General features: G+C 39.6%; 1 protein-coding gene and 1 pseudogene across 21 annotated transcripts in view; both read right to left on the reverse strand.

Annotated features, from left to right (window-relative positions):
- The window catches only part of ZNF169 (zinc finger protein 169), a 59964-nt gene that overhangs the window by 14928 nt on the left and 23817 nt on the right, over nucleotides 1–21219 (reverse strand). For 10 of the 21 annotated variants that reach the window (XM_053205391.1, XM_027041241.2, XM_053205390.1 and 7 more), the window contains 3 exons: nucleotides 12716–12858; nucleotides 604–730; nucleotides 21–116 (listed from right to left, as the gene is read on the reverse strand). In XM_053205391.1, coding sequence (XP_053061366.1) covers nucleotides 21–116; nucleotides 604–724 — 217 coding nt within the window. In that variant the 5' untranslated portion in view covers nucleotides 725–730; nucleotides 12716–12858. Of the gene's footprint in view, nucleotides 1–20; nucleotides 117–603; nucleotides 731–12715; nucleotides 13885–21219 lie in introns of those variants that run through there. The other 11 variants (XM_053205379.1, XM_027041237.2, XM_027041235.2 and 8 more) reach the window with 3 other exon arrangements.
- Nucleotides 737–4620, reverse strand: LOC106985726 (heat shock cognate 71 kDa protein-like; annotated as a pseudogene).

Below are 21219 nucleotides of genomic sequence, written 5' to 3' on the forward strand. Positions count from 1 at the left end.
GCCCACTGCTTCCCACTCACCTGGACAAAGGTCCAGAAGACATTCGCTCTCCTCTCTCCAGGGCTCATCCCCTTGCTCCAGCTGGGTGATGAGTTTGGGTTTGGAAAAGGCAATTCCTACTCACAGGGAAAGAAACCAAGGTGACCCTGGGTTAGTGGTTTAAGAGGCTATGGCAGAACTCAGAGTCAGCAGGGGAATGCAATAACCCAGAAAGCTGGCGGGGGGGGGGGGGGGGGGGGGCGGTGGCAGTGTGCAAAGGCTCTCTGAGTGCTGAGAAAGGATGACTAAGGGGAGGGGGAGTCCCGGATCTAAAGTCTCCCCTGTGGTTAACTGAATACCAGTATTCCCAAATTTGAGGCAAGATCACTTTGGAGGAAGGGCCCAACCTTGAAAGAGTCCTGGCAATTCAGTGTCACATAGCTTCACCCCCACCCCCACCCCGCCACACACACACCTTCACTATTTCAGCTCTACAGAATCCAAACACTCTCTAGGGATATAGGGAAAATATTGTTTTTCTTTTTGAGCCAAAGTATCATGGCTACTACATAAAATCTGAAGATGTTCACAGGCAGTCTGAGACCTGAGACAAGACATCCTTACCCAGCGACACCAAGTGGCTGTAGTTCTCCAGCATCACATCCCGATACAGGGTCCTCTGAGCAGGACTCAGTAGCCTCCACTCCTTCTGGGTGAAGGCCACAGCCACATCCCTGAAGGCCATTAATGCCTGTAACACAAACACATTCGTGCTCACCCAGAAGCAAACCACATGCACTAGTCAACCTAAGCTAAGCCACTAACTAGGGCCAAGGCAGGAAGAAAGGCTGGTGTGGGGCCCCAGGTGAGATTCAAAGCCCCTGCTTTTAACCCAAAATCTAGTGCTGTGTATTCAAGACTATTAATCCGCTTCTCACATTGCTCATGGGTCTAGTTAGGGGGTCCTCTCTTTTCTTCTCTTGATCTTATGTCTATGATGCTGCTATATAGTAGGTCTTGAAATCAGGTAGAATGATTCCTCCCACCTTATTATTCTTTTTACTCTGTTGACTGTTCAAATCCACAAATGTGGTACGTCTCTCCATTTATTGTCTTCTGATTTCTTCCATCAGCATTTTGTGATTTTCAGCATACAAATCCATATGTTTTGTTAGATTGACACCTTAGAATCTCTTTAAGTGATTTTAATGGTATTTTTAATTTCAGTGACACTATGTTCATTGCTAGGATACAAAAATACAATTGTTTCTATCTTTATCTTAAATCCTACAGCCTGGCTGAACTCACTTAGTTCTAGGATTTTTTTTCCTCCTAGATTCCTTTAGATTTTCTACATAGACAAGCATGGCATTATTTCTTCCTTTATAATCTATAATCTATATGCATTTTATTTCCTCTATTTTTTTGGTGCCAATTTTAAATACAGTTTTAAGATATTGCATTTTCTACTTAACAATACAGTGCTTATAAAGTGTAATGTTGTATTTCCTTTCCTTGTGCACGTATTCCATATTCAAGTATCAAGAATGCCCAGTTTATTAACTATAGCAGCTCAACTTCACTGCCATGGAGTTTGCTACAAATTTGGGTCCTTCAAATGTTTTGTGTGAAACAATGCTCAACCTATTCTCAGGTTGGCTTAATCAACCTCTTCAATGGTGGGCCCAGAGGAGGCACCACCAGAGGGGGCAGCCCCACCACCAGGGAAGCCTCCAGGCATTCCTCCAGGCGTGCCTCCTGCACTCTGGTACAGCGTTGTAATGATGGGATGGCAGACCTTCTCCAGCTCTTTCTGCTGATGTTCAAATTCTTCCTTTTCTGCAGTCTGGTTCTTATCCAGCCAGTTGATGATTTCATTACACTTATCCAGAATCTTCTGTTTGTCCTCATTATTGATTTCACCCTGAAGCTTTTCATCTTCAACAGTTGCTTTCATGTTGAATGCGTAAGATTCAAGGGAATTCTTGGAGGACACCTTGTCTCGCTGCTTCTCATCTTCAGCTTTGTACTTCTCAGCTTCCTGGACCGTGCACTCGATGTCTTCCTTGCTCAGGCGACCTTTGTCGTTGGTGATGGTGATCTTGCTCTCTTCCCGTACTCTTATCCACAGCAGAGACATTGAGAATGCCATTAGCATCAATATCAAAGGTGACCTCAATCTGAGGAACGCCATGGGGGGGGGGGGGGGCAGGACGTATGCCTGTGGGTTCAAACTTGCCAAGTAGGTTGTTATCCTTGGTCATGGCACACTCACCTTCATAAACCTGAATGAGCACACCAGGCTGGTTGTCAGAGTAGGTAGTGAAGATTTGAGTCTGTTTAGTAGGAATGGTAGAATTGTGCTTGATGAGAACAGTCATGACTCCACCAGCAGTTTCAATGCCAAGAGAAAGGGGAGTGACCTCCAACAGCAGCAAATCTTGAGCATTTTCAGATTTGTCTCCAGGAAGGATGGCTGCCTGGACAGCTGCACCATAAGCAACAGTTTCATCAGGGTTGATGCTCTTATTCAGTTCCTTCCCATTGAAAAAGTCTTGTAGAAGTTTCTGAATCTTGGGGATACGTGTAGAACCACCCACCAAGACAATATCGTGGATCTGAGACTTGTCTAGCTTGGTATCCTGAAGAGCTTTCTCTACAGGGTCCAGGGTGCCACAGAACAGGTCAGTATTTAATTCTTCAAACCGGGCACGAGTAATAGAGGTATAGAAGTTGATTCCTTCATATAGAGAACCAATCTCAATACTGGCCTAGGTGCTGGAAGAAAGTGTATGCTTGGCATGCTTGCAAGAGGTACAGAGGTGATGGACTGCCTTCTTGTTCTCACTGATGTCCTTCTTATGTTTGCGCTTGAACTCTGCAATAAAATGTTTTACCATTCGGTTGTCAAAGTCTTCTCCACCTAAGTGGGTGTCTCCAGCAGTAGCTTTGACCTCAAAGATCCCATCTTCGATAGTGAGGATTGACACATCAAAAGTGCCACCTCCCAAGTCAAAGATCAGCACATTCCTTTTGGCTCCAACCTTTTTCTCTAAGCCATAAGCAATAGCAGCAGCAGTTGGCTGCTGTACTTTGATGATTCAAAGTACATTAAGACCAGCAATAGTTCCAGCATCTTTGGTAGCCTGACGCTGAGCATTGTTAAAATAGGCAGGTACTGTGACTACAGCATTGGTAACAGTCTTCCCAAGGTAAGCCTCTGCGATTTCCTTTATCTTTGTCAAAACCATAGAAGACACCTCCTCTGGATAGAAACTTTTGGTCTCTCCCTTGTATTCTACTTGGACCTTGGGCCTGCCAGCATCATTCACCACCATGAGGGGCCAGTGCTTCATATCAGATTGGACAACAGCATCATCAAATCCACGCCCAGTCAGGCGTTTGGCATCAAAAACTGTGTTGGTGGGGTTCATTGCAACTTGATTCTTTGCAGCATCACCGATCAATCGTTCAGTGTCAGTAAAGGCTACATAACTTGGGGTGGTTCAGTTTCCCTGATCGTTGGCAATTATTTCCACTTTCCTGTGCTAGAAGGCACCCACACAAGAGTAGGTGGTGCCAAGACCAATGCCAACTGCAGGTCCCTTAGACATAGTTGCTTCATTATGGGCCTGGCCTGGCTTGCGAAGGAAACAGCTACCTGGAGAGCAGTCAATGATCTGTTTCCTCTTGCTTTACTGTAGAACTTGTAGCACAATGAGAGTGGTGAGAGCAGACATCTTTGCCTTATTCTTAACATGAGGAGAAAAGCATTATGTCTCACAGCGTTAAGATAAGATGCCACGCCATACCCTCTATGATGGCTACTACCAAAGAAAAGGGAGAGAACACGTTCTGGCATTGTGGAGACATTTATGCATTTCTGATGGGAAATGTAAAATGGTGTGGTTTTTGTGGAAGAGTCCAGCAGTTCCTCAAAATGTTAAACATACCACTGACCCTGCGATTCAGCAACTCCACTCCTAGCTATCTACCCCTATATACTTGTACAGCAAAGTCCCTAACATAATGGCATTATTCACAATAGCTCAAATGGCCATCAACATAAAATGTGGTATATGCATACAATGGCATATGTTGAGCCTTAGAAACAAAGGAAATTCTGATACATTCAACACCAAGGATTAGCGTTGAAAACGTTAAGTGAAATATGCCAGTCTAAGAAGGACAAAAAGTGTTTGATTCCACTTACAGCAGGTAACCGAGAATGGGCAAGTCCATAAAGTAAAACAGAGGTTACCAAGAGCTGGGAGGAGTGGGGAATGAGGAAGGAGTCCATGTTTAATGGACACAGTTTTAGCTTGGGAAGATGAAACAGTGCTGGAGATGGAGAATGGGAATGGTTTCACAACAGTGTGCATGTACTTAACACCACTGAACCGTGCATTTAAAAATGGTTAAGGGGCACCTGGATGGCTTGGTTGAGTGTCTGACTCTTGATTTTGGCTCAGGTCATGATCCCAGGGTCATGGGATAAAAGCCCATGTTGGGCTCCACACTGAGCGTGGAGCCTGCTTAATGCTCTCTCTCTTTCTCCCTCTGACCCCCTCTTTAAAATAAATTTGTGAAATGGTTAAAACAGTAAATTGTTTTATATATATAGTTATATATTATTACAAATAAATATGTATATAGCAGTAGACATGTATGTTTATATAAGCAATAAAAAATGTTAGATATATATATTTTTGTAGATGTTCCTACTCAAGTAGAAGAGTTCCCCTGCATTCCTTTTGTTCTAAGATTTTTTTTTCCCCACAGTGGTTATTGAATTCTGACAAATAATTGATTTTACTGCATCAACTGATATAATCATGTGGTTTTTCTTTTTTAGTCTGTTAAAATGGTGGATTACACTAAGTTTCATATATGGAACTAGTCTTGCATGCCTAAAGTAAATTGTACTTGGTAATAGTGTATAATTATTTTGGTATTAACATAATGCCTGCTTCACAGAGTGAATTGGGAAGGGTTTGTTTCTTCCTCTTCTATTTTCTGGAAGAAATCATGCAGCACTGGCACTAAGTCTTTAAAGATTTGGCAGAATTCCACAGTGAAAACATGTGGGCCTATACATTTCATTTGTAGTAATTTTTAGATTGCAAATTGAACTTCTGTAATAGCTATAGAGTTGTTCAAATTATTCCATATTGGGAAATTTTCAGTAGTTTGTGTTTTTCAAGGAAGCAGTTCATTTCATGTAAGTTGTGAAATTTGTAGGCTGGTATTCTTTTGATGGCTTCAGAGTATGTAGAGATACCCTTTTTTCATTCTTGATGTAGTAATTTGTGTCTAGTCTCGTTTTTCTTAGTCTTGCTAGAGGTTGTTTCAATGTTATTATTTTCAAAAGAGCAGCTCTTTCTCTGTTTTTTTCAATTTCACTGATTTCTGCCTTTATCACTATTATTTCCTTCTATGTGTTTCTTGAGTTTATTTAGCTTTTATTTTTCTAGGTTCCTGAGATAGAAGCTTATTGATTAGAGACTCTTCCTCTTTGGTAACGTACACATCCACTGCTACAGGTTTTCCACTCAGGACTGCTTTAGTTGTACTCCACATACTTTGATACATTGTATCTTCCTCTCCATTCTCTTTTCATGGAGAATGTTTTATTTCCCCTCAAAACTTCATTTTTGATGCATGGATTACTTGGAAGTGTGTAGTTTAAATATTTTCTAAGTGTTTAGAGACTTTTCTGTCAACTTTCTCTTACTGACTTCATGTTTGATTCCATTATGGTCAGAGAACATACCTTGTGTGGTATCAATTCTTTCCATTTGTTAAGATAAACAAATTTCTTATGTTTTATGGCCCAGGATATGCTTATCTTGGTATATGTTTTTGTGAGCATTTGAAAAGAATATGTATTCTGCTATTTGGGGATGAAATGTTCTGTAAAGATTAGATTCTATTGGTTGATGGTGTTGACAAGCTCTTCCTGATTTGGGGTTTAGATTTTCCACCATTCAGAGAAGGGTGTTGAAGTCTCCACCTGTTGATTTGTCTATTTCTTCTTTGGGTTTCCTCTTCACATGTTGTGAAACTGTATGTGAGAGACACATATTCAGGATCACTGTCTTCCTGTAATTGATCACCCTCTGTGTCTGGTAACTTTCCTTGCTCAGAAGTCTACCTTATTGATTTAGTATAGCCACTCCTTTCCTTTGATTAATGTTTACATGTTTCTTTTTATCCTTTTAACTTGCGTAAGCTATAATATTTGAAGTTTCATTTAGGCAGCACATTGGGTTTACTGTGGCTTTTTTTCTTACTCTGTTATGCCAATTTCTCTCTTTTGGTTGGTGTATTTAGACCATTTTGTTTGTTCTTTTTGCTTGGTTTTCTTTTTACTGACTTCCTTTGGGTTATTTGGACCTTTTTCTTTTTCCTTTTTAGAATTCTATTTTGAAATATCCAGCGCTTTCTGTGTATCTCTTTGTATATAGCATTTTTAGTGGTTACTCTGGGAGCTCCATTACATATGCATAACTAATCAGTCTACTGGTATCTTCATTTTATGAGTTTGAATGAAGTATAGAAGCTTTATCTCCCATTACATCCTTTTGCCCTTACTGTAATTTTAAGTGTTTCCTCTCTATGTATTTAGAAGCATAGCAGAATGTGTAATAATTTTTGCTTCAACCATCAAAATTAGTTCAGAAAATTCATGTGTAAGAGGAGTGCCTACTGTATTTACCCATATTTTTCCTGTGTTTTCTTTCTTCCTCATTGTGTCAGGGGTTCCCAAGACCACCCCCAGGTTCGATGTTCACTAGGACTCACAAGACTCACATGGTTGCACACTTTATAACAAAGGGATACAAAGCAAAATCAGCAAGGGGAAACCATACAAGAGACAAAGTCCAAAGGAAACCAGGAACAAGCTTCCAAAAATCCTCTCCCAGTGGAGTCACACATGACCCACTTAAATCCTCCACCAATGACTGTGACAACATGTGTTAAATGTTATCTAATGAGGAAGCTCATTAAAGGCTCAGTGCCCAACTTTTTTAGTGGGGGCTAGTCACACAGGCACATTCAACATAACCCTACAGTTTGCATAGTTTTAGGCACAGTGAGCCATTCTTATCAGTTCTGGGAATGGTGCCAACCCTCTAGAAATGCAAGATCCCAATACCAGCCAAAGGATAATCTTGCAAGCAGGATTTCCTAACAATAGCAGTCTCAGGCCTATAATGTTAACTCCTTACTGCACACAGATGTTCCAAGGTTCCCTCTCTCATTGTTTCCTTTTTGCTTATAAAATTGCCTCTATCCGCTCTCCTAGGGACAAATTCTCAGTTTCCCTCCATTTGAGAATGTCCTGAGTTTCCCTTCAATTCCTGAAAGATATTGTCATTTGGTACAGGATTTGGGGTTGACAGTTTCTTTCAGCACCTGAAGAACATCACACCCCTTCCATCTAACCTCTGTGGTTTCTGGTAAGACATCCACTACCATTCCAATAGTTTTCCCTATAAGAAAATGTGTTTTCATTGGCCACTTTCAAGATGTTTTCTTCATTTTTAGGTTATGGAGATAAATTGTAATGTGATTTGACATGGATTTCAGTGGGCTTATCGTGTTTAACATACATTCAAGCTCTTTGAATCTTTAGGTTTCCATCTCTTGCCAAATTTGGGAAGTTTTAAGCCATTAGCTCTTCTAATACTGCCCACCTTTACTACTTCCAGAACTACAGTGACACAGATGTTATTTTGTCATACTCCCATAGTTTTTGAGGCTCTCTTCATAACTTTTTTCCCAGTATAATTTCTATTGTTCTGTGTTCCAGTTCAGTAACTTGTTACCTCTAATGTGTTAGTAAGCCATCTACTAACCATTCTCTTTCAGGTATGTATTTTTCAGTTCTGAAACCTCCACATATGTATTCATTATATCTACTTCTTCAGAGACTTTCTAATTTTTCATTTATCTTGTGTTCTTTTAGCATAGGTATCCAGTTGTCCAAGCACCATTTGTACAGACTGTCCTTTTCCAATTGTATGGACTTGGTACCCTTGACAAAAATCAATTGACCATATATGTGAGGGTTTTTCCTCAGGCTCAGTTCTGTTCCATTAATCTATATGTTTATCCTTATGTCAGTAGCAAACCAATTTTGCCACTGTTTGTAGCTTGGTACGGAGTACTGAAATCAGACAGTGTGGTTCCTCCATACTTTTTGCTTTGCAAGACTCAAGGGTCTTGTGATATTCCAAATGAATTTTAGGATAGTTTTTTCTGTTTCTGTAAAAATAACCACACACACAAATGGAATTTTGATGGGGATTGCTTTGAATCTATAGATCACTTTGGGTAGTACTGTCATCTTAGCAATATTAAGTCTCCCAGTCCATAAGTATGGGAAGTCTTTTCATATACTTTGGTTTTCTTTAATTTCAGCCATATTCTTTGGGTGTCAGTGAACAAGTCTTTTGCCTCCTTGGTTAAATTTATTGCTGAGTACTTTATTCTTTTGGATTCTGCTATAAATTGGAATTTTATTAGAATGTATTCTTTGGAATTTTATTTTATTGGAACTTAAAAAATATATACTTCCTGTTCAGATAGTTCATTGAAAGCATATGGAAATAAAACTGACTTTTTTGCATGTTGATTTTGTATCCTGCAACTTTGCTAAATTCATTTATTAGCTCTGACATTTTTTTCATGTGTATGGATTCTAATGTTTTATGGATATGACAGAGTGGCTCTAGTGAAGATATCATTTTACTTCTTTTACAATTTAGATGGCTTTTCTTTTTTCTGTGTAATCATTCAGGCTAGAACTGTCAGTACTGTGTTGAACAGAAGTGGCAAAAGCTGACATCCTTATCTCATTCATGTTCTTCAGAAAAAAGGCATTCAGTCTTTCATCAGTAAATATGATGTCAGTGTGAATTTTTCATATGTGGCATTCATCATGTTGAGGAAGTTCCCTTCTATTCCTAGTTTACTGAATGTTTTTTTTTTTCGTGAAAGTATGTTCAGTTTTGTCATTCGCTTTTTGTGCCTCAGTTGAGATCATGTGGCTTTTATCATACATTCTCTTAATGTGATGTATTACAGAATTGATTTTTTTTATATTTTTTTTAATGTTTATTTATTTTTGAGACAGAGAGAGACAGAGCATGAACGAGGGAGGGTCAGGGAGAGAAGGAGACACAGAATCCGAAGCAGGCTCCAGGCTCTGAGCTGTCAGCACAGAGCCCGACGCGGGGCTCGAACTCACGGACTGTGAGATCATGACCTGAGCCGAAGTCGGACGCTCAACCGACTGAGCCACCCAGGCGCCCCTACAGAGTTGATTTTAACAGGTTGAAACATTCTTGCATTCTGGGAGTAAACCTCACTTGCTCAAGAGGTACAATACTTTTTTTTTATTAAAATTTTTTTTAACATTTATTCATTTTTGAGACAGAGACAGAGCATGAATGGGGGAAGGTCAGAGAGAGAGGGAGACACAGAATCTGAAACAGGCTCCAGGCTCTGAGCTGTCAGCACAGAGCCCAACGCAGGGCTTGAACTCACGGACCAGCCGAAGTCGGACGCCCAACCGACTGAGCCACCCAGGCGCCCCAGAGGTACAATACTTTTAATACGCTGCTGAATTAGCTTTGTGCATATTTTGGCGAGGATTTTTGCAATTGCTCATAAGAGATATTAGCCTGTAGTTTTCTTTTCTCATAGTGTCTTTGTCTAAGACTTCTGGTATCAGAGTAATGTTGTCCTCATAGAATGAGTTAGGAAGTGTCCTCTTCAATATTTTGGAATAGCTGGAGAAAGATTTTGTTAATTCTTCTTTATACGCTTGGTAGAGTTAACGAGTAAAGCCATCTTTACTTGGTTGTGAGCTTTTCTCTGTTGGGAGGTTTTTTATTATTATTGATTTAATATCTTCACTATTTCTAGGTCTTTTCAGAATTTCTATTCTCTCCTGAGGTTTGGATAGATGGTGCATTTCTAGAAATGTATCCATTTCACCTTGGGTAGCCAATTTATTGGCATACAGCTATTCCCTTGTATAAGTATTTACTTGTAACACTTCTTAAAAAAATTAACAGTAATGTCTCCAGTTTCATTTCTGATTTTAGTAACTTGGGGGGTTTGGTTAGTCTAGATAAAGATTTGTCAATTTTATCTTTTTCAGGAACCAGCTTTAAGTTTTGTTGCTTTCTCTATCATTTTTCTGTTCTCTGTTTTATCTCATCTTTCCTTTTTTATTATTTGCTTCCTTCTTCTAGTTTGGGTTTAGTTTGCTCTTCTTAAATTGTATAATTAGGTTGCAGATTTGAGATCTACTGTTTACATGATGCATCTACAGCTATAAAATTCCCTCTATGCATTGCTTTTTCTGCATTCCTTAAGTTTTAGTATGTCAAGTTTTCACTTCCATTGTCTCAGTGTATTTTCTACTTTCTCTTGTGATTTTTCTTCTTTGATACAAAGGTTTGAGTGTGCTATTCAATTTCCACATATCTGTGAATTTTCCAGAGTTCTTTCTGCTGTTCATTTCTAGTTTCATTCCACTGTGATCAGAAGTTACTTTGCATGATTTCAGTAATTTCAAATTCATTAAGACTTACCTTGTGGCCTAATGACCTATCCTTTCAGGTACAATTAAGTGAAATATATATTTTGCTGTTGTTGGATAGATGGTGTGTATGTGTGTATTAGTGCAGTTCAAGTTGTATATTGCCTTTGATCCTCCTGTCTGGCTGCTCTGTTATAGAAAGTTGGTTATTGAACTACACCCATTATTGTAGAACTAGTTTTCTCTTCAATTCTGCCCATTTTTACTCCGTATATTTTGGGACTGTACTATCAGGTAGTTATCTAATTGTTATATCCTCTCTTCATAGTGAACCTTTTATCAACATATGATATCCTTCTTAATCTTTTGTAACTTTCTTTTTAAATTGAAGTATAATTGACATACAATTTCCCATTAGTTTCTGGTGTATATCATAGTGTTTCCTTCTGCTATACATTGTATCCTCATGAATTATTTATAATTAGAAACTTCTTAATCCCCTTCTCCTTTTTGGCCTACTCTCAATCCCTCCCCACTCTGGTGACCAATAGTTTTGTCTATCTGTGAGCCTGTTTCCATTTTGGTGTATTTTTTAGACTCCACATATAAGTGAAATTGTACAGTATTAGTCTTTCTCTAACTTATTTCACTTGGCATAATACCTCTAGGTCCATTCATGTTGCCACAGACAGCAAGCTCATTCTTCTTTTATGGCTAAGTAATATTCCCGAATGTGCGCGTAAACAACTTCTTTATCCACTCATCTGTTGTTGGGCACTTAAGTTGCTTCTGTATCTTGGCTTTTATAAATAATGGTGATGCATATATCCCTTTGAATGGGTGTTTTTGTCTTATATGGATAAATACGTAGAAGTGGAATTGATGGATCATACAGTTCTATTTTTACATTTTTGAGGAGTCTCCATACTATTTTCCACAGTGGCTGCACCAGTTTTTATTCCCACCAACAGTGCATGAGGGTTCCCTTTTCTCCACATCCTTACCAACATTTGTTATTGTCTTTTTGATAAAAGCCAGTTAGACTGGTGTGAGGTAGTATCTCATTATGGTTTTGATTTGCATTTCCATGATGATTACAGATGCTGAACATGTTTCCAGATGTCTATTGGCCATCGGTATGTCTTCTTTGAAAAAATGTCTATTCAAGTCCTCTGCCCATTTTGAATCAGGCTGTTTGTTTTTTGTTTCCTGGGTTGTTTTGTTTTGTTTTTTTGTTTGTTTTTTTGTTTGAGAGCGAGCATGCAAGCGAGGGAGAGGGGCAGAAGGAGAGAGACTGAGAATCTTAAGCAGGCTCCACACTTAGCATGGAGCCTGAGCAGGGCTCAATCCTGGAATCATGACCTGAGCCAAAATCAAGAGTCAGACACTCAACTAACTGAGCCACCCAGGCACCCGATTGTTTTTTGAGTACTAAGGTGTATACACTCTTTATATCTTTTGGTTATTAACCACTTCTAGGATGTAGGATTTGTAAATATCTTTTCCCATTCAGTAGATTGCCTTTTCATTTTGTTGATGGTTTCCTTTGCTGTGCAGAAGCTTTTCAGTTTGTCATAATCCCATCTTTTAATTTTAGCTGTTGCTGCCCTTGCCTGAGGAGAATGGTTCAAAAAAATATTGCGAAAACCAATGTCAAAAAGCTTACTGCTCACATTTCCTTTTTTATGTTTTATGGTTTTGGGTCTTACATTCAAGTCCTTAATTCATTTTGACTTGGTTTTTGTATATAGTGTAAGATAGCAGTCCAGTTTCATTTCTACGCATGTAGCTGCCCAGTGTTTTCAACACTATTTACTGAAGAGACTTTTTCACACTGTATAATCTTGCCTCCTTTATCACAGATTGACCGTATATGCATGGGTTTATTTCTGGACTCTCTATTCCATTGATCCAGGAGTCTGTTTTCATTAACCTTCTTTTGATTTAAAATCTAGTTTGTCTCATAATACAGCCTTTTTTTTTTTTTTGTATGGAATACAAAATCTTTTGCAATATTTTTTTTCCATCCTTTTACTTTCAACCTCATTCTTTATAGTAACTCTCTTGTAGGAAGCATATACATAGATCTTGGTTTCTTAATCCAGTCTACTAATCTGGACCTTTTAATTGGGAAGTTTATTCCATTTGCATTTAATATGAATACTGAAAAGTACTTACTTATACCATTTAGTTGTTTGTTGTCTGTGTCTTTTGTTCCTCCATTCTTGCCTTTTTTTATATTTACTGATTTTTTTTGTAGTGTCACACTTATTTCTTTCTTCTCTTTTCAGTTTTTCTTTTAGTATTTTCTTAGTGTTTACCTTGTGGATTTAAAATTAACATAGTAAACTTATAAAAATCCACTTAGTTTCAGTAGTATATACTGTTTATATACTTTTTAATCCCTCTCCTACTTTTGTAATTGTCACAGATTGCATTGTTACACACTATAACCATTGACATAGATTTATAATTTTCTTGTCTGTTTGCCTTAAATCATACAGGAAAAGCAGAAGTTACAAACCAATAAAAAGTACAATATTGGCTTTTTTTAATGTTTATTTTTTAGAGAGGGTGTGTGCACAAGCAGAGGAGGGGCAGAAAGAGGGGGACAAAGGATCTGAAGCAGGCTCCACACTGACAGCAGAGAACCTGATGCAGGGCTCAAACTCATGAACTGTGAGATCATGACTTGAGCCAAAGGTTGGATACTTATTAACTCACTTGACCCACCCAGGCGCCTGCAATTACATTTGCCTATGACATTACCTTTTCTAGCGTTCACTTTTCTTTCTTATGGTTTAGAACTACTGCCGTGTCCTTTCATTTCATCCTGAAGCATTTTTTGTTTTTAATTTTTTTTAATATTTGTTTATTTTTGAGAGAGACAGAGACAGAATGCTAGTGGGTTAGAGTCAGAGAGAGAAGAGGCACAGAATCCAAAGCAGGCTCCAGGCTCTGAGCTGTCAGCAGAGCCTGATGCGGGGCTTGAACCCACAAGCTGTGAGATCATGACCTGAGCCAAAGTTGGACGCTCAACCAGCTGAGCCACCCAGGTGCCCCCTGAAGCATTTTTTGTAGAGCAGGTCTACTATTAATGAGCTCTCTCAGGTTTTGTTTTTTGTTTTCATTTTTTTACTTCTGCAAACCTCCTAATTTCTTCCTCATGCTTGAAGGATATTTTGCTGGATATAGAAATCTTAGCTGGGACGCCTGGGTGGCTCAGTCAGCTAAGTGTCCAACTTCAGCTCAGGTCATGATCTCGCGGTTTGTGGGTTCGAGCCCCGCGTCAGGCTCTGTGCTGACAGCTCGGAGCCTGGAGCCTGCTTCAGATTCTATGTGTCCCTCTCTCTCTGCCCTGCCTCCCTTGTGCTCTCTCTCTGTCTCTCAATAATGAATAAATGTTAAAATTTTTTTTTAAAAAAATCCTAGCTGACAGTCTTTCTTCCAAGACCTTAAATATGTCATCCCACTTACTAGTAGTCTCCATGGTTTCTGATGAGAAATCAGATCTTATTGAGGATCCCTTGTAGGTAACAAATAACTTCTTGCTGCTTTCAAAATTCTGTGTGTATGGGTTTTGAGAATTTGACTATAATGTGTCTGGGTATGGATTTTATGGAGTTTATCATGCTTGGAGTTTACTAAGCTTCTTGGATGTATATATTTATGGATTTTTTTTTTAATCGAATTTGGGGAATTTCTGGACATGATTCCTGAAAACTTTCCCTGTCCTTTCCCTCTGCAAGCGTATGCAAGTACATCTGTTGGTGTCTCACAGGTCTCTCAAGTTCTGTGCATTTTTCATTATTTTCTTTCTGCTCCTTGGAGTACATAATCTCAGTTGAACTATTTGCAAGTCAGTGTCTCTATTTTGCCTATTTAAATAAGCTGTTAAACCCCCTAACAAATTTTTCACTTCAGTTTTTGTACTTTGCAGCTCCAAAAGTTCTGTATGGCTTTTTATAATTTTTCTATCTGTTCAAACATTGTTCACCTAGTTCTTTTAGTTCAGTGTTCATGGTTTCCTTTAGCTTTTTGTGTATATTTAAACAGTGCAGGTAGTTTAAAATGCTGTAGCACTCTCCTGCCATAAATTAAGAGCTGCTTCACCAAATTTTCCACTTTTGACTAGGTTCCAAAGTTCGACAAAAGTTAATTCTGGCAGATTTTAGCAGCTCATTAGTTGCTTTGGGGCAGGCACAGAACCTCCTACTTCCCTTACTCTGACATTTTGATGTCACAGTGTTTCTAACTGTGTGATCCCGTTTATACAAAGTATCCACAACAGTTAAATCCATAGAGACACAAAGCAGGTTAGTGGTTGTCAGTATCTGGAGAGGAGCCAATGAAGAGTAATTGCTTAATGACTCCTTGGTTGCACAACACTGTGAATGTCCTAAATGCCACTGAACTGTACATGTAACGAAATTTTTTTATTTTTATTTTCTAGAGAGTGCACATGTAAGTCAGGGAGAGAAGCAGAGGGAGAGAGAAAAGGTGAGGTGGAGGGAGAATCCCAAGCAGGCTCCATGCCCAGTATGGAGCCTGACATAGGGCTTGATCCCACAACGCCGGGATCATGACCCAAACCAAAATTAACAGTCAGATGCTCAACCGAGCCACCCAGGCACCCCTGAACATTTTTAAATTGTTAGTTTTATGTTATGTGAATTGCACATCAATAAAATTTTTTAAAGTCACTTTCAAGGAGGAGATCTGTTTCGAAGGGCACTTTCCATATCCTAGTAGATGGCTCAGAATAGTTTCAACAAACTGGAACAGAGACTACTTACATGATTCTCACCATCCTATACACAATCACTGAGTTTCCTCAGAATCTCCCTTACACTTGCTGGTGTCATTACTCTCATGTGGAATTAAGCCCTATGTGGGCTTAGCACATAAAAGCTTCCTCTATGTCACTTGTAGCTATGGGCTTTCTCCCTCTACCAATTCTGACATTGAACAAATCCAGAGAGTCACATTGACTGCATTTACAGGTTTCTCTTCACCCCTCTGTATTTTCACTTATGGATTGTCTATTGTTAAGTCATAAATTTTTACTAAAGGCCTTTCCACATTCATGACATTTATCGGGTGCTATGGAGTGAACTATGTCCTTCTAAAATTGATACGTTGAAGCCTTAACCCCTAATGGAGACAACAGCCTCCAAGGAAGTCAGGTTAAATGAAGTCATAAAGGTAGGACTCTGGTACAGTTGGGCTGGTACATAAGAGACCACAGCTCCCTATCTCTCTGTCTCTGCCATGTGAACACACAGCAAGAAGATAGCCATCTGCAAGCCAGGAAGAGAGACCTCACAAGGAACCGATCAGCCAGCACCTTGATTTTAGACTTCCCAGCCTCAAAAACTGTGGATGATGAATTTGTTATTTAAGCCACCTAGTTTATGGTACTTGTTAAGGCAGACTTCTCAAACTAATACAGATTTTGGTATTGAGAGCAAGGAGCCGCTGTTAACACATACCTAAAACTGTGGAAGCAGCTTTGGAACAGTGTGACAGAGGCTGGAAGACTGTTGAGCCACACAGTAAAAGAGCACAAGATTTGGAACAGTGTGACAGAGGCTGGAAGACTGTTGAGCCACACAGTAAAAGAGCACAAGATTTGGAACAGTGTGACAGAGGCTGGAAGACTGTTGAGCCACACAGTAAAAGAGCACAAGATTTGGAACAGTGTGACAGAGGCTGGAAGACTGTTGAGCCACACAGTAAAAGAGCACAAGATTGACATGAAGGGACTGCTAATAGAAATAACAGGAGCTAAAGGTGATTCTGATGAGAGCTCAGAAAGAAAAGAGCTGGAGAGAACACTTCCGTTTTAGAGAATACACAAATAATCATGAAAATAATACTGCAAAAATACAGACATTAAAGGCCATTCTGATGTCTCAGATGGAAATGAGGTACAGGTTACTGGAAACCACAGGAAATACGATTTTTGTTATAAGGCAGTAAAGAACTTCGCTGAACCATGTTCCAGTGTTTTGTGTAAGGTAGACCTTGTGATTAATGAGACTGGATATTTTAGCTGAAGAGATTTCAGAGCCAAGTGTTGAAGAAATGACTTGGTTTCTCCTGACTGCTTACAGTAAAATGTAAGAGACGTAAGATGAGCTGAAGAAAAAAATTGTTAAGCAAAAAGGAATCCAAGCTGAAGATGTGGAAAATTCCATTTATCCACATTGCAAAAAGAGGGAGAGAGAGGGAAGGGGAGAGAAAACTTGTTCTGAAGAGAACACTGAAGGTGCGTCTGAAAAATAATTTGATACAGAGATTAGTATCGATGTAAACCATGAATTTAATCAGCCACCTAGAAGCCAGGAATTGAGATGGAATTATACCAGCAGAAACACTGCCAGCTGGGATTAAACAGAGGAAACAAGACAGAATGAGCAAGGCTGCAGACACCCGTTATCTTTCAAAAAGGGGAAAGAATGACCCTGAAGGCAATTCAGAGGTTGTCAGAGCTGCCAATCCCACAGCAGGCCCAGGGGCAAGGATGCCCATCACTCCTCAGTTTGGCAGGGCCTTCTCAGAAAGCCACAGAGGTGGGGTCACCCATCTGACCTAAAGGGACACTCAACCCAGTGGGTCTGGAGGGTAGAACATCAAACCACGGAGGATTATTCATCAACATTAAGATTTAATACATTCTCCCTTGGTAGGTTTTAGACTTGGTGGGACCCATCACATTTCTCCATTTTGGAATGGGAGTATGTATCCTATGTCTGTCTACCATTTTATTTTGGAAGTATATAACTTACCTAGTTTCACAAGCTCACAAGAAGAGAGGGATTTTGCTGTAGGATGAATGATACCTAGATTCATGCCTGAGCTATATCTGACTTGGATGACATTTAGATGAAACTTTGGACTTTAAATCTGATGCTGGGTAAGTTAAGGCTTTGGAGGCTGTTAGCAAGAAATAATGTATTTCTGGGGCACCTGGGTGGCTCAGTCGGTTCAGTGCCCAACTCTTGATTTCAGCTCAGGTCATGATCCCAATCAAGCCCCACATTGGGCTCCACACTGAGCATGAAGCCTGCTTAAGATTCTCTCCCGCCCCCCTCTCCCTCCCACCCCTTCAGATAAATTTTAAAAATAATTCATCTTCATGTGAGAAGGACATTGAATGGGGGGTGGGGGGTTCCAGGGGTGGAATGTTATAGCCTGAATTATATACTGAAATTTCATATACTGAAGCACTGATTCCAGTATCAGTGTTTGTAAAGAAGTAACAAAGGTTAAGGGTGGGGCCCTGATCAAACAGGAATGGTACCTCATAAGAGGAAGAGATACTTTAGCTCTCTGTCTCTACCATGTGAGCAAACAGTGAAAAAAGCAGCCATCTACAAACGAGGAAAAGTCCTCACTAGGAACTAAACTGGCCAGCACCTTGATCTTGGACTTTACAGCCTACAGAACTGTGAGAAAATAAGATTTCTGTTGCTTAAGCCACCTACTGCGTGGTATTCTTTTATGGCAGCCCTAGCAGACTAATGCATGGGGTTTCTTTCCAGTGTAAACTTTCTGATGCTGAATAAGGTTTGCATTTTAACACATTTATCACATCCGTAGGGCTTCCCACCCGTGCGGATTCTGTCGTGGAGACAGTGAAAGCTCAGGCTGAAGCGCTCCCCACAGATGCTGCATTTTTATGGCTTTGTCCCCATGCTTCAGGTTCTGTGACACTGGCCAAATTGTGGAAACCCCTCCCACATTTATCACATCTGTTGGGCTTCTCTCTGAAGTATTCTTTGTTGTTGGGCCAGATGTGAGCTACAGATAAAGTACCTCCACGCTCCATACACTCATAGGCTTCCCCCTAGGAGTCTGTGAGAACAAGGCATGAGCTCTAACTAAAGGCTTCCTCACCCTTCCAGAATTTCTAGGGTTTCTCAGGGGGGGTGCACTGATTCTGAAAGAGATTTAAGCTGGATTTGAGTCCTTTCTTTTCCTACATTTGTTGCATCCATAGGGTTCCTCTCCAGTATGAAATTTCTAATACTGAAGATTCGAATTCTGACTGAAGCTTTTTCAACATTTGGTACGCTTGTAAAATTTCTCTCCAGTGTGAATCCTCTGATACTAAGTTTTGAACTTTGAATGAAGAATTTACTGTCACACACAAAAGGTTTCTCTCCAGAATAGATTTCCTCATGCTGCCTAAGCTCAAAATTGAGTAGGAAGCTTCCGCCACGATGAGACACTGTGAGTTCTTCTTTCTGAAGTCTCACTCTGTAGGAAGGTCTGCATTTAGACTGACATTGTTTACATGCTCATCACCTCCCTGGGCTCTTGCTCACATGGAATTTCTCTTGTGGAATATGGGTGCTTGCCAGGAACACAAGAGTCCCTTGGGGAGAGACTTGCAGAAATCTAACCTGAGCCAGTGTCACAAGCAGCCTCCACACCAGGTTCCTGAGGACCATTCCTCAATGCCAAGAAGAAACCATCATCTGAGATTTCTTCTTTCACAAAACAAGACTGTGTGTCTCCGTCTTTATTGTACAGCTGCCTGTTTTGATTTAGGTTGTGTACATGAATCTTCTCCTACTTGAATAATGAGTCCACTGAAGGCAGAGCCTGTGAAGTTTCTGTCCTGAAGTTCTCGTTTGCATTAGGCAAAAAGGATGCCCTGCCTTCTGGCCAAAGTGTCTAAGACCTAAGAAATGCAGATCCAAAGGGGCTCATCAGCCAAACTGGCAATCTAGCACTGTGGCCACACAGTCACCTCTGTCCATGTCTGAGAAAGCAAGCAGGTGTTGGCTATAGTCACTTTCCAACTGCTAACCCGCCTTGTCCATCCTCGGTGCTGACCCTTATAACCTCACCATCAGTCACAGACCATAAGCTTCAACATGAAGAAGCAGAAAGTCAGACAGAGGGAGAACATGGAAGCCCAATAAAGCAATAGGCTGTCCTCTCTTGATCCCTCTGGCGATATCCAGAATGCCAGGGTTGAGGCTAGCACAGAGACCCTATCCCAGGGGTGGTAGAGGGCACTGCCAGAGTGCTGCTGGGGCAGAGCCACCAGACTGGCCTCCCACAAGATTTAATGATCTATTTCTATCATTCTGTTTGAAATATTCTCTTAATTTTGCAATTTCTCCCTTGATGTAAGGATTAGTGAAGAATGTGTCGTTCAGTTTCTAAATATTTGAGATTTACGTAGATATCTTATGGGTCTCTAATATAATTCAACTGGAGTTACAGAATATACACTGTATTCTTTAAATCCCTTCAAATTCACTAAGTCTGTCTTGCTGAGCATACCAAATGTACTTGAAAAAGTATATTCTGCAGTTGTAGGGTACAGTGTTCTATAATTTTTGACCAAGATGATGCATTTGCTAGTTTTCTTTAAATCCTATGTCTTTTCACCTAGTTGTCCTATCAGTTGCTCAGAGGGGTTAAATCTCTTTTTAAAGGTATAATTGCCTTTTTCTCCCTTTAATTCTGTCAAGTATTTTAAAGCTTTGTTATTAGACACATATATAATTGTCATGTCTTCCTGAAGCTACTCTTTTATTATCATTCTGAAATGGTCTTCTTTCCCTTCGTCATGAAGTGGATTTTATTGATATTACTACATTTTCCTGTTCCATACTGAGCATAGTTAAAATAGAGACTTTGAAGTCTGATTATTTCATCCACAGGATGAATTCTAGGTTGTGAATTATATCTCTAAAAAATTAAAATTTGAAAGATGGGTAAGATTCAGAATAATCAAGAAAAGAGTAGAGGGCTGAGAATCTAAAATGAAGCATGTAGGAAAGTAAGGAACACAGATATCATGAGAAGAGGAAGAGAGGGAAAAAGCCCATGATGTGGGTGAGAAGCACCTGGCAGGGGGAAAAGGTAGCTAGTGGTAGACTAGAAAGCAGAGGTGTTCTAGTATCCTGCAGATGGTTTTGAAAGCCAACAAAAAAAGAACACAGACACTTTTATTACAGAGTTGTAGCTCATAAAACTTAAAATACTCGTGTCATCTTACTTGGTCATTTGTGTTGAGAATAACTGACTGTAATCCTAAAATTCATTTCATGAACAAAATTACCCACAGAAACAGGTTCTCAGACATTAAGAATAAGTTAAGTTTGCAATGACTGAGAAATAGTGGGATGGGATGGTGAAAATCTGAATGTTTTTAACCTGTAACGAGTCATAGATTTGAATGTGAATGTAAGTGGTTTCTTCATCTTTAAAGATCTGACACTGGGGTAGTCACTAGTTTTAATACAATTTTATCATTAAAATCTATCAAAAATGTCCACAGACCAAAGATATTAAGTTCCAGTGACAGGACATGTCTATCAACTGATGAATAAAAAACAAAATGTCATATATCCATACAATAGAATGTTATTTGACCATGAAGAGGAATGAAATATTACTGACTCGGGCTACGACATGGATGAACCCTGAAAATATGCTAAGTGAAAGAAAACAGATACAAAGACTACATATTATATGATTCCATTTATATGAAATAACCAGAATAATCAAATCTATAGAGATAGAAAATAGATTAGCACTTGCCAGAGGTCAGGGAAGGGGAGAAGAGTGACTCCTAGTGGGTGTGAGATCTCTTTGGGGGTTATGAAAATATTATGGAATTAGATAGTAGTAAGGGTTGCACTACTGAACTATAC

Source organism: Acinonyx jubatus, chromosome D4 (assembly GCF_027475565.1).
Source record: "Acinonyx jubatus isolate Ajub_Pintada_27869175 chromosome D4, VMU_Ajub_asm_v1.0, whole genome shotgun sequence".
In the NCBI taxonomy this organism is placed as follows: domain Eukaryota; kingdom Metazoa; phylum Chordata; class Mammalia; order Carnivora; family Felidae; genus Acinonyx; species Acinonyx jubatus.